Genomic DNA, 18,148 nt, shown 5'->3' with positions numbered 1-18,148 from the left:
CTGGAGGCAGTCGCCACAACGGTCTTTCGGGGGACCTAACTGGAGGTTTTGTCAAGGAGCTGAATTTTGGCAACACATGATATCTGACTCCACCGGAAGGGATGTCACCTCATGGATGGGATAAAAACATAGAAACGGAGGACCTATGTATCTACCGAACTTTCACCTGAGAATTTATCTTCCCTCAGACTACTTCCATCCAAAATTCAACAATCTCAAGCATCGAAGACCTGCCCGAGCAAGCATGAACAACACAGTCAGCGGCATTTACCCCAGTGATCAAATGAGACGATGGAACACCATAGCTCGGTATGGCTGGCCGGTCGTCGTCAGCAGCAGCACCTGGGCAATTACCGTTGCTTTAATAGCCCTCTTGTACCAAGCAGTTGCGGTGCGACTCTTTTTGCCATATACCATGACCCTCTTCTCGCTGCTTTCTGAGGATCATCGAGAGTGGGATGTCGACCAGTTCAGAGTGGCCATGGCAAACACGAAGAACCCCCTTGGCGCGCTAGTTAATACCCCGGCCCAACGAAGCCTGTTCAGCTGTTGGCGCAAAAGGCACCGCCAAGCTGGGAGTATCGCTTTGCTTTGGTTCCTCGGCGCTATAGTATTGGCTGTGTTTCCCTTTCTTCTGCCTCTGGCTCTGGCCAGGGGAATTCCTGTGGTCCAGGGAGTCCCCGGCTCAACTAAGTACTGTAGTCCAATGCTCAATTCTAGTACTTGGATGGCTTCAGCCCATTACGACAAGCTACTCTCTCTAGACATGATGCGGTCCGTCGATGCGTATGGTTATAATTATAGCGCCACGAATGCCAAGTCTATCGGTCTCCCCCATGCTAAAGACCGTGTCGCGATCTCTTCGAGCTGTCCAATGTGGGCGCCAGCCTGCGAGTCGAATAACTCATTGCAAGTTAATATCAACTTCTGGGTAAAGCAATCCGATTTGGGTATTGCCAGCAAAACAGCATCCGAAGATGCCGAATTCGGAGTGTTGAACACCTGCTATAAGTTGCAAGGTCGCAGCAAACTCCTTCAGAAAAGGGAAGACGGCGCGGATACATATGGACTGCTCTATGGCACAGCAAGTAGTGGTACTAGCGGAACTCCATATGTGACTGAGGAGTTTACCCCTATGGAGAGGTTTGGATACGGCTACAACTTATTCACCTACTTTAACACGACTAGGGAGTCACGACAGTCCGCCTGGGAACCCAATAGTACACTGGCCCACGACGGCGATCTAACAATTCTATTTTACCATATTGGCAGTATTTTGAGTCCAAGTCCAAGCGATGATCCAATCTTTGGGACCACTAGCGGACCTATTAATGGCAACGAGACGTATATCTACACTCACGGAATCATACCAGTTATATGCAACACAAGCTATGCCTACTGCCCTGGCCAAGACGGAGATTGCGTTTCTCTGAGAGGCAACGATGCGATCGGCGAATATGTTTACAAGCATGAGAATTCTAGTAACCGGGAAAGTCTGGGCTTCCTCGAACTGATGTGGATTAATACATGGATCCCATTGTTTCATATACTCACTGGCAACAGCGAGTCAGTATATGCCAGTCGCACTCTATCACTTGGATCGACGCAGCTGGTTCCACAACTGATAAGCGGACACGCTGAGCTTGTCCGTCTAGCCCTCATGAGTCGTATGCTGCTCCTCACTGCCGCCAACCGAGCTGTATCTGGCTGGCGCAAGTATGTCTCACCCGGTCTCCCCATGTGGACTGTGGACGCGAGCGAGGAGCAGTTAGCCACGTGCCGGCTGACGCTGATGGAAGAGCAGGGGAAGATTACAACATCCGCATGGGTGATCTTCGTTGTTGTTTTCATTGGCGGCATACTCCTGCTTGTGTCCTTCACAGGCCCATTGTTGCGTTATTTCTTTTGGAAGCGGCTGTGTGTATTCACAATTCGATGGAGACTACGCACGGCACCACATTTGCACCGAATAGCACTCGAGCGTGGAGACCCGAGTCTATTCTGGCCTGGCGATGCAACGGACGAATGGCCGACTGGAAGGGGCTGTGTGGATAGGGTGGGATTAGTCGAGACTTGCACAGGATACCATGCCGTCTACGCTCCTGACGCGCAGTTGAGATATAAACCGAAGCATTCCTCTAGGCGTGCAGATGAAATGGAGCTGACAGGGAATTTATCGTGAGAGGAGAGACTAACGAGGAGGATATTGGGCTATAAGCATAGTAGAATGGGAAGATATGTGAGCTTTAGTTGATGATGGTAATACATGTTGTTGAGGTCTGGAGTAGTCCAGGCATTAAACTCAACAAGGGTTAGCTGACGAAAACGCGATGCATTTCATGTTTTAGGTTTTCTGATTTCATTAGTGCGGTATGAGAAACATAGTGCGTTTCCATCGAGGGAAATATGGGGCGAAATACTATATAATAATTAGTCAAAAAAGGAAATACAATGCGTTTCTAATAATAATTCTTTAGTAGGGCAGTGTAAATAGTAGGATGTTGGTTAGGCGGGATTCTTAAGCAGAGGCGGATTATGCGATCTGTCCAATGCATTGCGTCGTAATATGCCTTATGTAAGATCTAGGTAGGAGTAATTTTACACTACCTGTTGGCTCGAGCTAACAGGTAGCTAAAAATGGATGGATCTTGCCTGCGAAATTCGGCAATTAGCTAAATAGCTGCCCTGTATATCTACTAGGTCCTAATTAGCTATAATACTTAGGGGTTATTAATAAAGTTAACATCTTCTAAGAAGAATAATTAGATAATAAGTAAGAAGAAGTAATAAGAAATTAAATATAATTAATCTTAATCTATTATATTATATATTTCTCTAGTATTAATAAGATTTATATTATATTTAGTATTTAATTTAAGTTAATTAATATATATAAAACTAATTATTAAATATAATTCTACTTAATTAAAATATCTTATTTTCTAATATCTTATTACCCTTATTTTAAAACTCCTTCTAGTTATATAATTAGTATCTTCCTTAACTAAGGCTTATTTAGGCTAAACCACTTGCGGAATTATATAATCAGACTCGATTTTATGATCCCGCCGGTTTAACACTTCCTTCGCCATCCGAGACCATTCTGCGAAACATGGCCTCAAATTCGTGAAATGCCTCTCTCCTTGGCCTTTCAATGCCTTCCCATCGCTCCCGCATCATATCAACCGTGATCTCGTCATGCAGGGTGCCTTGTTTGGCTGTTAGGTGACTCCAAGTCTCATCAGCGAACTCATCTAAGGGAAGACCAATAGCCTTCTGCCCCGCCTTTACAAGGTCAGATTGTAGGGCGTGCAATTCGGTTTGGACAGCAGGAGGAATTATTTCAATCACACGGATATGCTGCGTTTTAGGGCTGGATGGTGCAGAAAGTTGGGAGCGCAATGTCCAAGCCAAGGAGCGCAGGGCTGATTTCGTCGCGCAGTAGTTGGCGCAACGGGCGACAGGGACGATGGCGAGACCAGACGATACAAGCACGATCGAGGCAGGTGTCGGGTTGGGCGAAGCCTTGCCAAGGGAAATGAAGTGCGGAAGGAAGAGGGAGATGGTATGTAAGGAAGAGAGATAGTTGGTGTGCACCTCCGATGTGAGCAAAGAGCGGGAGATGGTTTCAGGACGCGTAAAGTCCACGGTTCGCTGGAATCCAGCATTGAGGACTATGCAGGAAAGGCTAGGGTATGCTGTTATGATTCTGCAAGCGATATAAGAATGCATTGCCCCAATAAGGTCGACGGCAGGCTTACTTTTCAACCCAGGCCGGGAGAGCCTCCAGGTCAGACACGTCAAACGGCTCGGCAACGACTTTATCAGACCCATGCTTCGAAACAAGATCATCGAGCCGGTCGCTGCGACGTCCCACAGCAATGACGAAGATATCGTCTGCAATCATGCGTTCGGCCAAGGCTCGGCCAATTCCCCCCGTGGCGCCGGTTATGAGGACGGTCTTGTACGGGAACGGCATCTTTTGATTTTGATATGTAGCTAGGTCTTTGGATTTTGGCTTTGGGCTTTGGTGCTTTGTAAGTTAAGATGCACCTTATTAAAAAAATTTGTTGGGCAATGAACCGTGTTTATTTTACATCACTCGGCGCAATATCATCCCGCTTACTGTTGCTTGTAAAACTGTCTGGTTGCGGGGAAGAAATTGGGCCGGGCTCTTGGGCTGTTGGGTCTGCGCTATTTAATTGCGAGGATATAATCCGAGTAATGCCACCTATATTCTGCTTAACCTGTTGCAAACCCCTTATCTCTTTTCTTTTCTTCCTAATGAACTGCTGTGCAGGGTCATGAGTCTCATGCGAGACGGCCGGGCTTGAGCAAAAATACAACTTTAAAAACTTAAAGATTAGCGAGATATAATTTTTTTTATATCTATGGAAAAGAGACTAAGATATAAAACAAAAATATAAGCCCTCAAGCTTGCATATTTGCCACCTAGTGTCTCTTGAACAATTCGCGAAAGTCTTAAATACTACAGCTTAAAGTTTCTCTTATTAGACTAAATGTAGATGCTGCTAGGTTCAGGCCTACCTAAAGGGTTGAGTTCTCATAAATGGAAGACAACAAGACCATCAATCTCGTCAATACATCGTATTCCGGTAGTATTCTTCCAAGGTTCTTCCTAGGATAGATAAAATCGCAAACCTGAAAGTCTCTATTAGTTGTCGACATATAGCTAGCTATCCTTATTGCAATAGAAATCTAGTCTTTTTAGCAATTTACAATAGGAACTTTTGAAATACTAATTAACACGACCTAAAACAGCATATGCGACCTCATAGTTTGGGTTATATGCCTCGGCATATATAGTTCACTGGAAGCGCCAACTAATGGAACTCTCATAGTTATGATAAATATCTAGGAATGTCTATAGTTTATTTTTAAAAGGGCATTATTTATAGCTGGTTATTAAAACAGAGAGCTGGCTTGGTTATATATGTGGCGGTAGTTACACTGGAATAGCCATTGCCAGCAAACATTAACTTCCTCCTTGCATCAGACTGTTCCCTTAACCACTAAATTATCAAGTTAAACTCTGTCAGCAAAGGAGGGCCATTCTCGCTATGAAACAACGGGTTATTCCCTCTCCATATGTCTCCAGAATATAGCATATAAGATCCCTAAGGAACTAGTACTAAGTCGTTAGCTAAAGGTATAAGGACCGTTTAAGTCTAAGCTATCTGAATTTTCTCATCAAGTCACTGATTTAGAACGTAACAATCTAAAAGTATGGGTCAACAGAGAAGGTCTCGCCCCTCCACATGCTCGTCATGTTTCGGCGCCGGAATTATTGGCATCAGAAGCTAAAGCGCGGAAAAAAGGTTAGTACTAGTTGCAAGAAAGAAAAATTCAAATGCGCCATAAACCACGACGGCTTTCATGGTTGCTCTTGCAGCCTTGTGAATTCACATTGGCGATTCAGATCTAATTGCGTTTGTTTACAGGGTAGTTATTTATATAAAACGGTCAATGCAATGAAGGCGTGATTGGTTAAGTGGTGGCTGAATAAGAAATATTGCTTGGCAAATAATCGCTTATCGATAAGCCCGATGATCTCAATACCAACTAGACATGAATTGCAAACATCACCAACCAACATGTCTAGGGCAACGGTCAGTCCACCTATGCGCGCTTATGGGTGGAATATTCAAAGGGCGTTTTGTCACTTGCTTTGTAGAAATCATTAAAGACATCATTATAGAGGTGTTCACGCTAGTCAACATAATTTCCTTATCCCCGGAATGTGGCGGTTGGTTAGACAGTAGAGCCACCATCTCAGCAAACCCACGTGACAAGGTTCATGCAATCCTTGGTACGCACCCTACGCCACATCGTGCAGCCACTCGTCCGGGCATCAGCCACACTTAGCATCCTCAAGCCTGATGATGATGAAGGTATTCCCTGCTGCTAATTATGAGAAGGTGGGCCATTGTACTCAGAGTGGTGGGTCCCTGAGATGATCCATGGATGACTGTTCTTTGTAATGACGTACGCTTTGCTGCGTGTTTTCTTTTGAATCTGACTCTTAACACCTTTGGAGCGGAGAAGAATCACTCCGATCTTACCTGTAAGTGGGAGGCTTGTACCAGATAGTCCAGGTAAGCATGTAGTCAGGTGGGAACAAGCATGCCTTCCAAAGTTACGCAACGCACAATGCAAACGGTTCTATCGTTAACGACATCAGGCACGATGCAATCGAAAAACTCCTCAGATTCGTCGCCAGATACTACCATGATCGTGGGGACTGTCCGCGGCAGAGCCCGCCCACGAAAGGGACACACAAAATCGAGAAATGGTTGCATCAACTGCAAGAGGCGCAGAGTGAAATGCCCAGAGACGCTTCCAGAGTGTGAGAATTGCAGGCGCCTTGGCATGAAGTGTGAGTACTCAACGCGACGTATTATGATGGATGCGCCCTCCAGGCCACTTCAATCGACACCTACCCAATTCACGATGGATGATCTGCGGCTATATCAGCACTTCATCTTCCATGCCTATCCCCCAATGCCTCTGAACGGAGAGCCGGTTTGGAAGGAAGTTGCTGCTATGTCTCATAATGTAGGTTCTCTCCTATGTTTAGATATCAATATCCTGACGAAACACCCAGTTTGATTTCCTAGTACATGCTATGCTCGGGTTGGCAGCATCGCATCTGTCTTTAAGTGGCGACACAGACTACACTGCCCAAGCACTAAGCCATCGAGTTCACGCCATCACACTACTAAATCAAGCCTTGAGCAAACCATGCAAATCTAAGGTTGAAGCAGACGCCCGAATCGCCACAGTTATGACTCTCATTTTCCAGTCCTCTTATATGTTTGAAGGCATGGTGGAGTTCATTATCATGATCCGGGGCTGCAGGGCAGTTTCCGATGCGATTCTTCCCCGCTTAGAGAATTCTCTGTTCGAAGGCTTTACCGCTGAGAGTCATAATAAGCACGTCTTATCCCTTAACCCTGTAGATGTTGTTGGAGAAATAGCCGATATCCTAGGTGAAGGGTTGGTCGCAGTCAGGCGTCTGAGGCCGATTTGTCAGAGCGTTATAGAAGTCAAATACCTCGGTATTCTAGAAAGAATTTTGGAAATCGCAAAAAGCTCGCCCGTACAAGGTATAACTACTATGCTCCGCTCCCTTCCGGGACTGCTTTTGCTAATATGCTTTAACAGCATTTACGGAAGCCGCCCTGGCGTACGCGATGTTTGGCGAGCTGGAACAGAACGAGTTCAAGCACTTCACCAACCGACGAAATTATGCTGCGCAAATTATCATAGTCCACTTTTTTATCATCGAGTATATTGTCGCGACTGTCGCGATGGCGTCAATTATGGGATCTTTTCCCTTTCGGAGGGCTATTATTTCAGCATGGGCATTAAAAGTTGCAGAAAATGTGCCCTCTAACTATAATATATATATGAGCTGGCCGCTGGAGTTTGCCAAATCTGACCGCCTGAGACTCAAATCTGGCTGACAGCCTTGTTGTCTTAAGACTTTTATTTGGGCAGAGATGAGCCATCTTAGTCCGTCGGTTTATGGCCCAGACAATATGTGGCGCGCACTGTCACATCAAGGATGGGAAAATGGGGCAATATCTACGGTAAGAATAGTAAAACTATTTAAGATAATATTATAAAAGAATAGTATACTATATACTTACTTTTAAAACATATATAAAGAGCATGTTATATGTAGAGTAGCAGAGCTAATAGTTAAAGACAATAAATCCCAAATTACCACGAGAAGAAAAGCCACCTAGCTAGAGATTATAAACTCGAAAGGAATATTTATTAGAATTACCCTTAACTATATGCATATTATTAGCCAAATCCCTGGTGTTATTTACCAACCCTCTAAGTTTACTATTATAATATAACTATTTATCTCCCCTGTTTATATTAATAATGCATTAATATTAAGCTAATCTATTAAGTCTATTACGTCCTATGTCCCATAACTTATTTAACTCTCTTTATACTGCTAATATTAATACTAATAGTATAACTTTAGGTCTTTAACTTTAGGTAATTAAACTTATATAAAACTTAATATAATAATACTAATTGTGATGGTTGGTTTCCAACTATGTTAAACTAAGCCGTGCTGGGTTTATTGTTGGCAGATTGCGTAGGGCGTGTAACTGAGCTTATCGAAGTGTCACGTCTCTTAATGGTAGATTCAATGCGTGTTAGGCTTGATTAATGTAAAGATGTTTTATTGATAGCTGGTGAGCTAAGATCTATGAAAGTGCTAATGAATATGGTCTATATACTAGAAGTGGTCCGGGAGGATCACTAGGGAAGTTGGATCACGGTGATCCTGGAGCACGGTAGTTCCTAGAGCGTCGTGATCCTGTTATAAGGTGATCTAGCCCTGATTGGTCCGTAACCATTGAGGGGCTGATGCCTTGCATGAGTTTTTGTGGGGTACACGTGACGTAACCGCTAGGGTCGTAATACTAATAATCTTTAACTTTAGGTAATTAAACTTATATAAAACCTAATATATTTTCCTCTTATAAAACCCTATAATTACTTTTTTTTTATTTATATATTTATCCTTTTTCTTTATCCCTACCTTTATTAACTATTCTTAGATAATAAATATTATATTATAAGGGCTTAGTCTTCTTTAGTATCTCCTTAGCCTATTATTAGCTAGCCTTAAGCTACTTATTATATAAACTACTTAAATAAAAGGCCTTAATAAACTTCTTTTTTTTAATTTAAATTTACCTTTATAAGTAATTTTTCTTTTAGCTTATTAATTTTTTTATTTTAAAATTAAAAAAGCCTTTTTTAATTAATTTATAATTAGATTATATATATAAAAGGATTTTATAATTAATAATTATTAGCCTAATATATTTACTATTATTTTTATAATCTTAAGTATTTTTAATTTTATAATTTTTATATAAAAGATATTATTTTTATTTTTCTTATTTTATATAAGAGCTTTTTTAATTATATTAATTATATTATAATTTCTTATTAAATAAGGCTTATTAGGATTAGGTATTTATAAGCTTTCTTTAATAAGTATTATTATAATATAATTATAATATTATTAGTAATTATAATTAAAAGTTAAATATAATATTTATAAGGGTTAATAAAAAAGTAATAGGTTATAAGAAGAAGCTTAAGGCTAGTTAAAAAGTAAGGCTTTTTAGCTAGCTTATATATAGCTAAGTTTAGCCTATAATTAAGGCAGCTAATTATAATAATATTAACCTAATAAAGCTTTATATAACGGTTAGGTTTCTAAACAGGTAAACTAATCCATACTAGGTTTATATTTATAGATAATATAAGGCATAATACTAAGTAATATAAAGTATTACATCTCTTAATAATTAAGTAATATATATTAGGCTTATTAATATAAAGATACTTTATTAATAGCTAGTAAGCTAAGTTCTATAAAAGTACTAATAAATATATTCTATATACTAAAGGTAGTTATATAAAAGTAATATAATATAAGGTCGCCGTTAATCCTAGAATAATATAATCCTAGAATGCTATTATTCTTATACTTATTAGTCCTTATCTAATTAGTTATTAAGGTAGAGTTTTTTATAGGATATATATAATATAACTGCTAAGATTATAATATAATCTCTCCTCTCTGGTAATCTTATCCCTAAGGCCTATTATCCTAACTAATATTAATCTTCTTTTAATAAGATTTAACTTAATCCTTTTATTATTATATCCTATAATATCTAACTATATATCTAAGTAGTTATCTTATAAGGATTATAAAATCTAAATACTTATACTTTTTATTAAATTTACTAATAAAGAGGCTAATATACCTTATACTTATTATTTTTAGGCAGGCAAGAAGTATTTAATATCTGCTAATTCTACTTACTATAATAAGTATATTTAGGCCAAAAAGTCTTATAATAGTACTTATATTATATCTTCCTATAGGTTATTATATATTATTTTTATTAGTTTTCTTTACTAATTATAATAATTATAAATTTAATAAAATAAAAAAAGAAATTAAAGAATAATAAAGATAAAGTAAATAAGAATCTTCTTTAACTCTATAAGGAAATAGTAGCACTATAATCCTATTTAGCTCTAGCTGCTAGTTATTTATTAAGGATTTATAAAATTTATAATTATATAAAGGAAAAGCATTCTAAGGCTACTTATTATAGCCTTTAAGAAGTAGATTAATAAGATATAATCTTATCTAGTTTAAATACATATAAGGATATACTACTCTATAACCTCTAGGTAAATTATATCCCTAATAATATAAATTAATCTGCTTTAGGTTTAGGTAATAATTTTCTTAATACTTCCCCTTTATTTAAGGCTAATAAAAGTTCTTTAGGAGTTACTAGGCATTAATAAGGTATTTTATTAGTTCCTATATATTTTTACTTTCTAGGTAGTTTTTTTATTTAATTAGGTATATCTTTTATTTATTAATCTTTTCTATTTTCTTAATTACCTCTACCTTATAAACTTCTAATCCTATAATTTATTATAATTTATTACCAGTTTTAATATATATTATATTAGCAGCTAATTCTAATATTAAGATATAATAAATTAGGTAATATCTAATACTTAGGGGTAAATCTAATTTATATTAATCTTCCTTTATCTTTTATTTAATCTTAACTAATCCTAAGTACTTATAATCTAGCTTATAACTTAGTTAATCTATTTTAATATTTTTAATAGATAAGTAGATTATATCCCCCTCCTTAAAGGTTAGTCTCTTTAACCTTTTAGGGTTATAGTATCTCTATATCCTCTTTCTAATAAATTCTAATTCTATCTTAAGTTTATTATATACTTCTTTTAGCTTATTACTTATAATAATTACTACTAGGTTTATATTCTTAGGTTCCTAAGTATTATAATATATATTAGATATAAATTTAGTATTTATATTAAATAATATAAGTTTTATACTTTTATTATAAGTAGTATTATAGGCTAATTAGGCACTTAGTAACTTTTTAACCTAATTATCTTATCTATAGTTAATATAATACTAAAGGTATTATTTTAGTATTTAATTTATTTATTTTATTTATCTATTTACCTGCAGTTTAAAAGCTATTATAAGTTAGTATTTAACTCCTATAAGTGCTATAAGTAACTACTAGAATTTAGAGGTAAATATTAATCCTCTATCTAATAGAATTTCTTTTAGTAATCCTTATTCTCTTACTACCTTATTATAGGAAATATAAGCTATAACTTCTATATTTATTACCTCTTTATAAGATAAATAAATTAAGAATTTTATAAGTTTATTTATAATAACTATAATATTATTATAAAAGATTCTAATTAAAGGATCTTCTAATAATAATAATTTAATTATAAAGTCTATTATAATTAAACTCTATAGCTATTTTATTACTTTAATAGGTTATAGCATTTTATAAGGTTTATATTACTATACCCTAGTTCTAGTATAAATATTATATTATTTAATAACCTTTTTTATTATTTATTATATTATTTAATAACCTTATTATAATAATTATTTTAAGGTTTTAATAACTCCTTAATATTTATATAATAAATATATATAAAATTCCTAGATAAATTCTTATAGGTCTCCTAGGATTTCCTTAGTTATTTCTACTTATATTTATCCTAGTATTACTATCTTCTAGGTAAATTAATATTCTCCCTTATTATTCTTTTTTAGCACTTATTCTTTTACTTTAATAGTATTAGTATTATAATTTAATTATTAGCTAATTATATCTACTTTATTATTTTCTAATCCTTTCCTATAAATAATTATAAAGTTAAATTTATATAAGAATTTAGTATAATATAATTATTATTAGTTAAGTTTATAAGTTATAATAAAGTATAAAATATTCTAGTAGTTAATATAGACCTTAATCTTATACTTACTTCTTATAAGATAATATTTAAATTCTCTAAAATAGTTAATTATTATTAAAAACTCCTTATTATAAATTAGGTAATTAAGCTCTGCTCCTTATAACTTATATAAGTAGAAAGTAATAAGATATAACTTTCCTTTGCTATCTCTTTAACTAATTTATCCTCCTAGTATAAAGTCTAATATATTTATTTCTAGCTTAATTTCTTTTTTAGGATTAAATATTACTAGGACTAGTTTACTAAGGATTACTTCCTTAAGTTACTTAAAGGCTTTTTAAGCCTTATTATTTTATTTAAAGGGCTTATCTTTCTTTATTAGTTCTATTAGAGGAATTATAATTTTACTAAATCCTTTAATAAATCTTTAATAATAATTAATAAAACCTAAGAAGGCTTATATTTCCTTAATATTATTAAATACCTTTTATTTTACTACTATTAAAATCTTTTTTTATTTTATTTTAATTTTACTAGAGATAATAATATATCCTAGGAAGTTAACCTTTATAATATAAAAGTAATTCTTTTTTAATTTAATTAATAGCTTAGTATCTTATAATATTTTTAATACCTTATAGATATATTTCTTATATTCTTTTTTATTATCTAAGAAGATTAGGATATTATTTAGGTAATATACTATAAAGATATTAAGGTATTATTAAAGTATATTATTAATTATCTGCTAAAATATTATAGGTATATTAATAAGACTAAAGGGTATTACTAGGTATTTAAAAAGTCTAAATTTAGTTTTAAATACTATTTTCTATTTATCTCCTTTTTTAATATAAATAAGGTTATATACTCCTTTAAGGTCTAAAGCTATAAAGATCTTTTTACCTTATAATTAGTCCTTAAGTTCTATAATAAGTAAAAGCAGGGTCTAATCCTTAATAGTATATATATTAACTAGTTAATAATTTATAACTAGTTAATCCTTTTTATTTTTCTTTAATATAAAGAATATTACTAATACTACTAATAAACTTAATTCTCTAATATACCCTTTTCTTAGTATATTATTAAGGTATTCTTATTAAACTTATAATTCTCTCTAATTAAGTAGGTATAGCTTTTAAAATAATAGCTTTTTATCTATAAGGTTAATCTTATAATCCTATTTACTATATTTAAGGACTTCTATTTCTAATTCTTTTTTAAATAATTTATTATATATTTAATATTCTTCTAGGATATTCTTAAGTTAATCCTAGCTAGCTTATAGCTATTTATCCTTATATAAATCTTATTTTCTAAGAATACCTAGGATTTTTATTTTATATCTTTAGCCTTTCTTATACTTATATTATACTCCTTTTAGAGGTAATAAAATCTTTATTTTATATTAGTTTATACTAATCGTCTTAGTTATAGCTTAAGATCTCTTATTACTTATTATAATTATTTTACTATTACTATTAGGGTTACTAGGAAATATAACTTAGCCAGTCCTCTAATTAATATATAGGTTTTATCTTCTAAGCTAGTTTATTTTAAGTAGAATATCTATCTCCTCTCCTAAAGGGATAATATTAAAGCTAATTCCTTAATTCTTTCCTTTAATAAGGACCTTAAGGTAATTAATCTCTTAATCTATTATATTATTATTATAATTAAAGTATTATCCTTTTATATTAATAAGTTAATAAGGTATTTACTTTCTTTTCTATAGTAATCCTAGCTTTATAACTATTTTTAAATTAATAAAGTTTTTTTTTACTTTATAATTAATTTATATATTTAGCTATCTTCTCTTAATCTAAGCTTATAACACTAGGCAGTTAGGTTTATTATCTTATATTACTCCTAGAGTACTTATAGGTATAGTTCTTTCTTATCCCTATTTATTACCCTTCTATAGCTCTATTATTTTAAAAGGTATACTTCTTTTCCTAAGGCATCTTAATAAGTTTATTTATAATTACTATTATAGTAACCCTTACTATTAATATAATTATTAGTAAATTTATTATTAAATAGTTATTATTAGAAATATTCTTTTAGTTCTTTATACTATTCTTCTAGTATCTTTAAATATACTTTATATTTTTCTTCTTTTATTATTTATTACTTATATAATACTCTAATAATAATAAGATAACTTTTATAATATCTTTTTAGATCTATATATTCTTTAATATAATCTATTTTACTTAACTTATATTATTCCTTTATAAGTTCTTATTTATATTTATACTATTACTGCTATACTTTCTTTTATTTTTCTATAGGCTTTCCCCTGCTATTATATAATATCTTAAAGAATTTTATTATAGCTTTAAGTTTAAGGTTTATATTTTATTACTTATCTTCTAAGCTAGTATTATTAATTAAAGGTTTCTTTTTTAAATAATTATATTATTTATCTTTTATTTATTCCTAATATTCTCTCTCTACTTCTATAATTTCTTAGATTATTTATTAAACTTCCTAATAGTAATCCTAGTTTTTCTTTATTTCCTAGTAATATATTATATAGAATTATAGTTTTATTACTCTAAGATTTTTATACTAGAGGTATATTAAGTATCCTTTTACTTTTTCTTTTAGATAGAGATTATTATTTAAAGTTCTAGGGATTATAATAAGAAAGTAATTATTATCTTCCTTATCTTATTTATATATCTTATATTAATAATACTTATAAGATACCTATAATAATTCCTTATATCCTAGGTAAGTTAAGAATATCCTTAGGCTATTCTTAGAATTAAACTTAGGTTTCTTATAAAGTAGATTTATTATATTACTTATATAATAAGTATAAATATATATTAATTTTAATTTATTAGTATTTCTATATTCCTTAGTGCCTTATAGGTATTATTCTTTATTAAATATCTAAATCTTAATACCTATTTTATTAAATAGAGGTTTATAAGGTTACCTCTATTTTTATTTAATATATTTATCTTCTTTATAGAGGTATTAGGCAGCTATTTATACTACTCCTCCTTTATATCCTATACTTTAGGATTAGTAGAACTTTTATATATAAATCTTATCTTTATTTTCTTATTTCCTTTTTATTATTTTCTTAGTATCTTAAAGGGTAACTTAAACTAGGATATTATCTACTTATTAGAGTACTTTAGGTTATTTACCTTTATTAGGGGTAGCTTTCTTCCCTTATAGACCTTTTAAATATACTTTAGTTTCTTATTTTAAGAGTTTCTTTTCTCTTATTATACTTAATATCTTAGTAAGTACTTCTTTTATTTTACCTTCCTTAGCTTTTTTTCTTCTCCTTTTACCAGTTTCTTACTATTTTCTTTATTTTTTATCCCTATAGGCTAGGTCTTTTTATACCTTCCTATAATATATATTTAATTTTTCTTTATATAGCATAGGAATCTATAGGGTATTTCCTGCCTTTATATCTTTTTTAATTAAAAAGTTATCTTATAAAAGGCTAATTATACTATTAGGGTATAGGTATTATCCTACCTTAGGCCTAATACTTCCTTAAAGGGTAATATATTATATTATATTATAAGCGCTTTATATTATACCTAAAGTTTAAGTTTATATAACTATCTATAGGTTTTATTTATTAGTTATACCTAGTATTTACTTACCTTAGTTAAGGTCTTTGGCTCTCTTTAGTTAATAGTATTTATAGGCTATATATTTAAACTAATTATAGTTATAATACTTAACCTTAGATATATTACAGGGTCTTCTTCTATTATCTTATTAAGTTACTTTAAGTATTATAAGTCCTAGCTTAGTATTATATTATATATTAATATGCCTTTTCTTTCCTTAATTAATACTTTACTACTTTATATTCTATTAGGGGTTATATAATCCTTTATATCTCTTAGCTTACTTTTCCTTATATTATTTATATTATTAGTTATTAATTTCTATAGTAATATTAATAAGTATACTTAGATTCTTAGGCTTAGGTCTAATATTTACTATAATATCCTTAACTTTAGGCTTAAGTCCTAGGTATACTTATATTATATAGGCTTCTTTGCCTTAGTTTAGTTTTACTGCCTAATAATAGTATTTTATAAGGTAATTTATAGTAAATCCTCTCTGCTTAAGTTATTAAATCTTTATTTCTACTATTTATTTTTTATTTATAATTCTAAAAGTATTTCTAAGTTTAAATTTAAAGTATTTATATTTTTTATAGATATATTTAATTATTTATTATTATTTATTAGGTAGATTATTAATATAGTTATAAATAATAGGTTTTATTATTTATAATACCTTATCTTTAAGAAATCCTATATTATATTATACTCTTAGCTCTTTAGTTATAAATTAGATTAGGTAATATATCTAATAGCTCTAAAGGCTAGTAAGGAATCCTTATAGTTTATTAGTATTATTATTAAATAAATCTAACTAATAGGGTTAAAGGATTTCTCTAAGGTCTTTTCTAGTAGTAATAAGAGCTTAGATATATTTAATATATTCTTTATATAACTTCTAACTATTTTTAGCTATCTTTCTAAGTAACTTTATAATCTTAGTAAGGTTAACTACCTTTTTTTCTAAAGCCTTAATCTTATTTTATATAATCTTAGTATTATTTTTAGTATTATCTAAGAGGGTATTATATTATTCTCCTAGGTTATAAAGTTTCTTCTTAAGTTTCTTAACTTTATCCTTATAAGAGCTTAAATAAATAAGAGGGCTTAGTATCTCCTCTTCCTTATCTATTTCTATTAAGACTTCTTATAATTCCTCTATAAGGGATTATATTTCCTTAGAGGGCATAATATACTAGGTATATCCTATAGTTAAGGGGCAGCTTAAAGTAGTAAGTACTATTACATAGATATTACTTAGTATTATATAATATAATCTAAATAAGAGCTATTAATATATAATAGTTAGGTTTTTAAATAGGTAAACTAATTTATATTAGGTTTATATTTATAAATAATATAAGATATAATACTAAGTAATATAAAGTATTATATCTTTTAATAATTAAGTAATATATATTAGGCTTATTAATATAAAGATACTTTATTAATAGCTAATAAGCTAAGTTTTATAAAAGTACTAATAAATATATTTTATATACTAAAGGTAATTATATAGGAGTAATATAATATAAGGTTACTATTAATCCTAGAATAATATAGTCCTAGAGCGCTATTATTCTTATACTTATTAGTCCTTATCTGGTTAGTTATTAGGGTAGAGTTTTTTATAGGGTATATATAATATAACTACTGGGATTATAATACTTTACCTATTAAGAGGTAATAAATATTTAAATTATATTAGACTTTAGAAATACCTAAATATACCTTTTAAGGCTAATTTATAAATTTAAAAAAAAGAAAAAAGAAGATATTATTTAATTAATTCTTTTATTATTATCCTTAGTTTTAAAAGTTATCTTAGTTATTATTATATTATTTACTAAGATAATATAAGTTAAAGTTATTTTTTTTATTAATATATAACTTTTTCTTATTTATATTTATATTATTATTTATTAATTTTAAATATTATAATAATATATATAATTAGGCTATTAGGCCTATTAATTAGATATAATTTATCCTTAACTTCTTTCCTTAAGCTTTAATAATAAACTTCTATAAAAGATTTAATATTTAATTAGGTTTTAATAATAAGCTATTAAAACTAAGTAAAATAAGTAATATATAACTTATATTATTTTAATATAAGTAGTTTTATAATAAGTTAGTATTTTTTTTTTAATATTATAACCTAATACATTCTAATATATATAAAATAAATACCTTATTATTTTTCTCTAATAACTATTTACCTACCTTATAATAAGTTAAATATATATTATTTAACTTATATAAAGAAAGATAAATAAAGTTAAATTAACCCTATTTAACTTATATATACTATAATATATATATATCTTTATTAGTACTTAGATAAAACTTAGCTTACTAGTTATTAATAAGACTTCTTTATATTAATAAGCCTAATATATATTACTTAATTATTAAGAGATATAACTACTAACTGCTTAGTATTAATACCTTATATTATTTATAAATATAAACCTAATATAAATTAGTTTCCCTATTTAAAGCTATATTTATTATATATTAATAGCTCTTATTTAAAATATATTATATTAATAACTAAGTAATATTATACTATTAAAATATCTAATAATACTAGCCTAACACCTTCTTATACTAAAGTACTACTTAGTACTACTAAACTAATAGCTAAAGTCTAATAACTTTATAATACT

General features: G+C 30.9%; 3 protein-coding genes across 3 annotated transcripts; 2 read left to right on the top strand and 1 right to left on the bottom strand.

The window, feature by feature from the left end:
- Positions 1-244: 244 nt before the first annotated feature.
- On the top strand, positions 245-2,182 carry FOIG_15259 (uncharacterized protein; the record flags this gene model as incomplete). The annotated part of the gene is made up of 1 exon (XM_031216612.1): positions 245-2,182. The coding sequence occupies one exon, from the start codon at positions 245-247 to the stop codon at positions 2,180-2,182; it is 1,938 nt and encodes a 645-aa protein (XP_031053697.1).
- Positions 2,183-3,057: 875 nt separating this feature from the next.
- FOIG_15258 (uncharacterized protein) lies at positions 3,058-4,108 on the bottom strand (the record flags this gene model as incomplete). Its single annotated transcript, XM_031216611.1, has 2 exons — positions 3,762-4,108; positions 3,058-3,709 (listed from the first exon to the last, which is right to left on the bottom strand). The coding sequence occupies exons 1-2, from the start codon at positions 3,977-3,979 to the stop codon at positions 3,058-3,060; spliced, it is 870 nt and encodes a 289-aa protein (XP_031053696.1). The 5' UTR covers positions 3,980-4,108.
- Positions 4,109-6,165: 2,057 nt separating this feature from the next.
- On the top strand, positions 6,166-7,528 carry FOIG_15257 (uncharacterized protein). Its single transcript, XM_031216610.1, has 3 exons — positions 6,166-6,576; positions 6,626-7,127; positions 7,186-7,528. Exons 1-3 carry the CDS (start codon positions 6,172-6,174, stop codon positions 7,485-7,487), a joined length of 1,209 nt encoding a protein of 402 aa, XP_031053695.1. The 5' UTR covers positions 6,166-6,171; the 3' UTR covers positions 7,488-7,528.
- The last annotated feature ends 10,620 nt before the right edge of the window (positions 7,529-18,148 follow it).

Source organism: Fusarium odoratissimum (assembly GCF_000260195.1).
Source record: "Fusarium odoratissimum NRRL 54006 unplaced genomic scaffold supercont1.49, whole genome shotgun sequence".
Classification (NCBI taxonomy): Eukaryota; Fungi; Ascomycota; class Sordariomycetes; order Hypocreales; family Nectriaceae; genus Fusarium; species Fusarium odoratissimum.
Note: the sequence above shows the minus strand (reverse complement) of the source record. Positions and strands in the feature narration are given on the sequence as shown.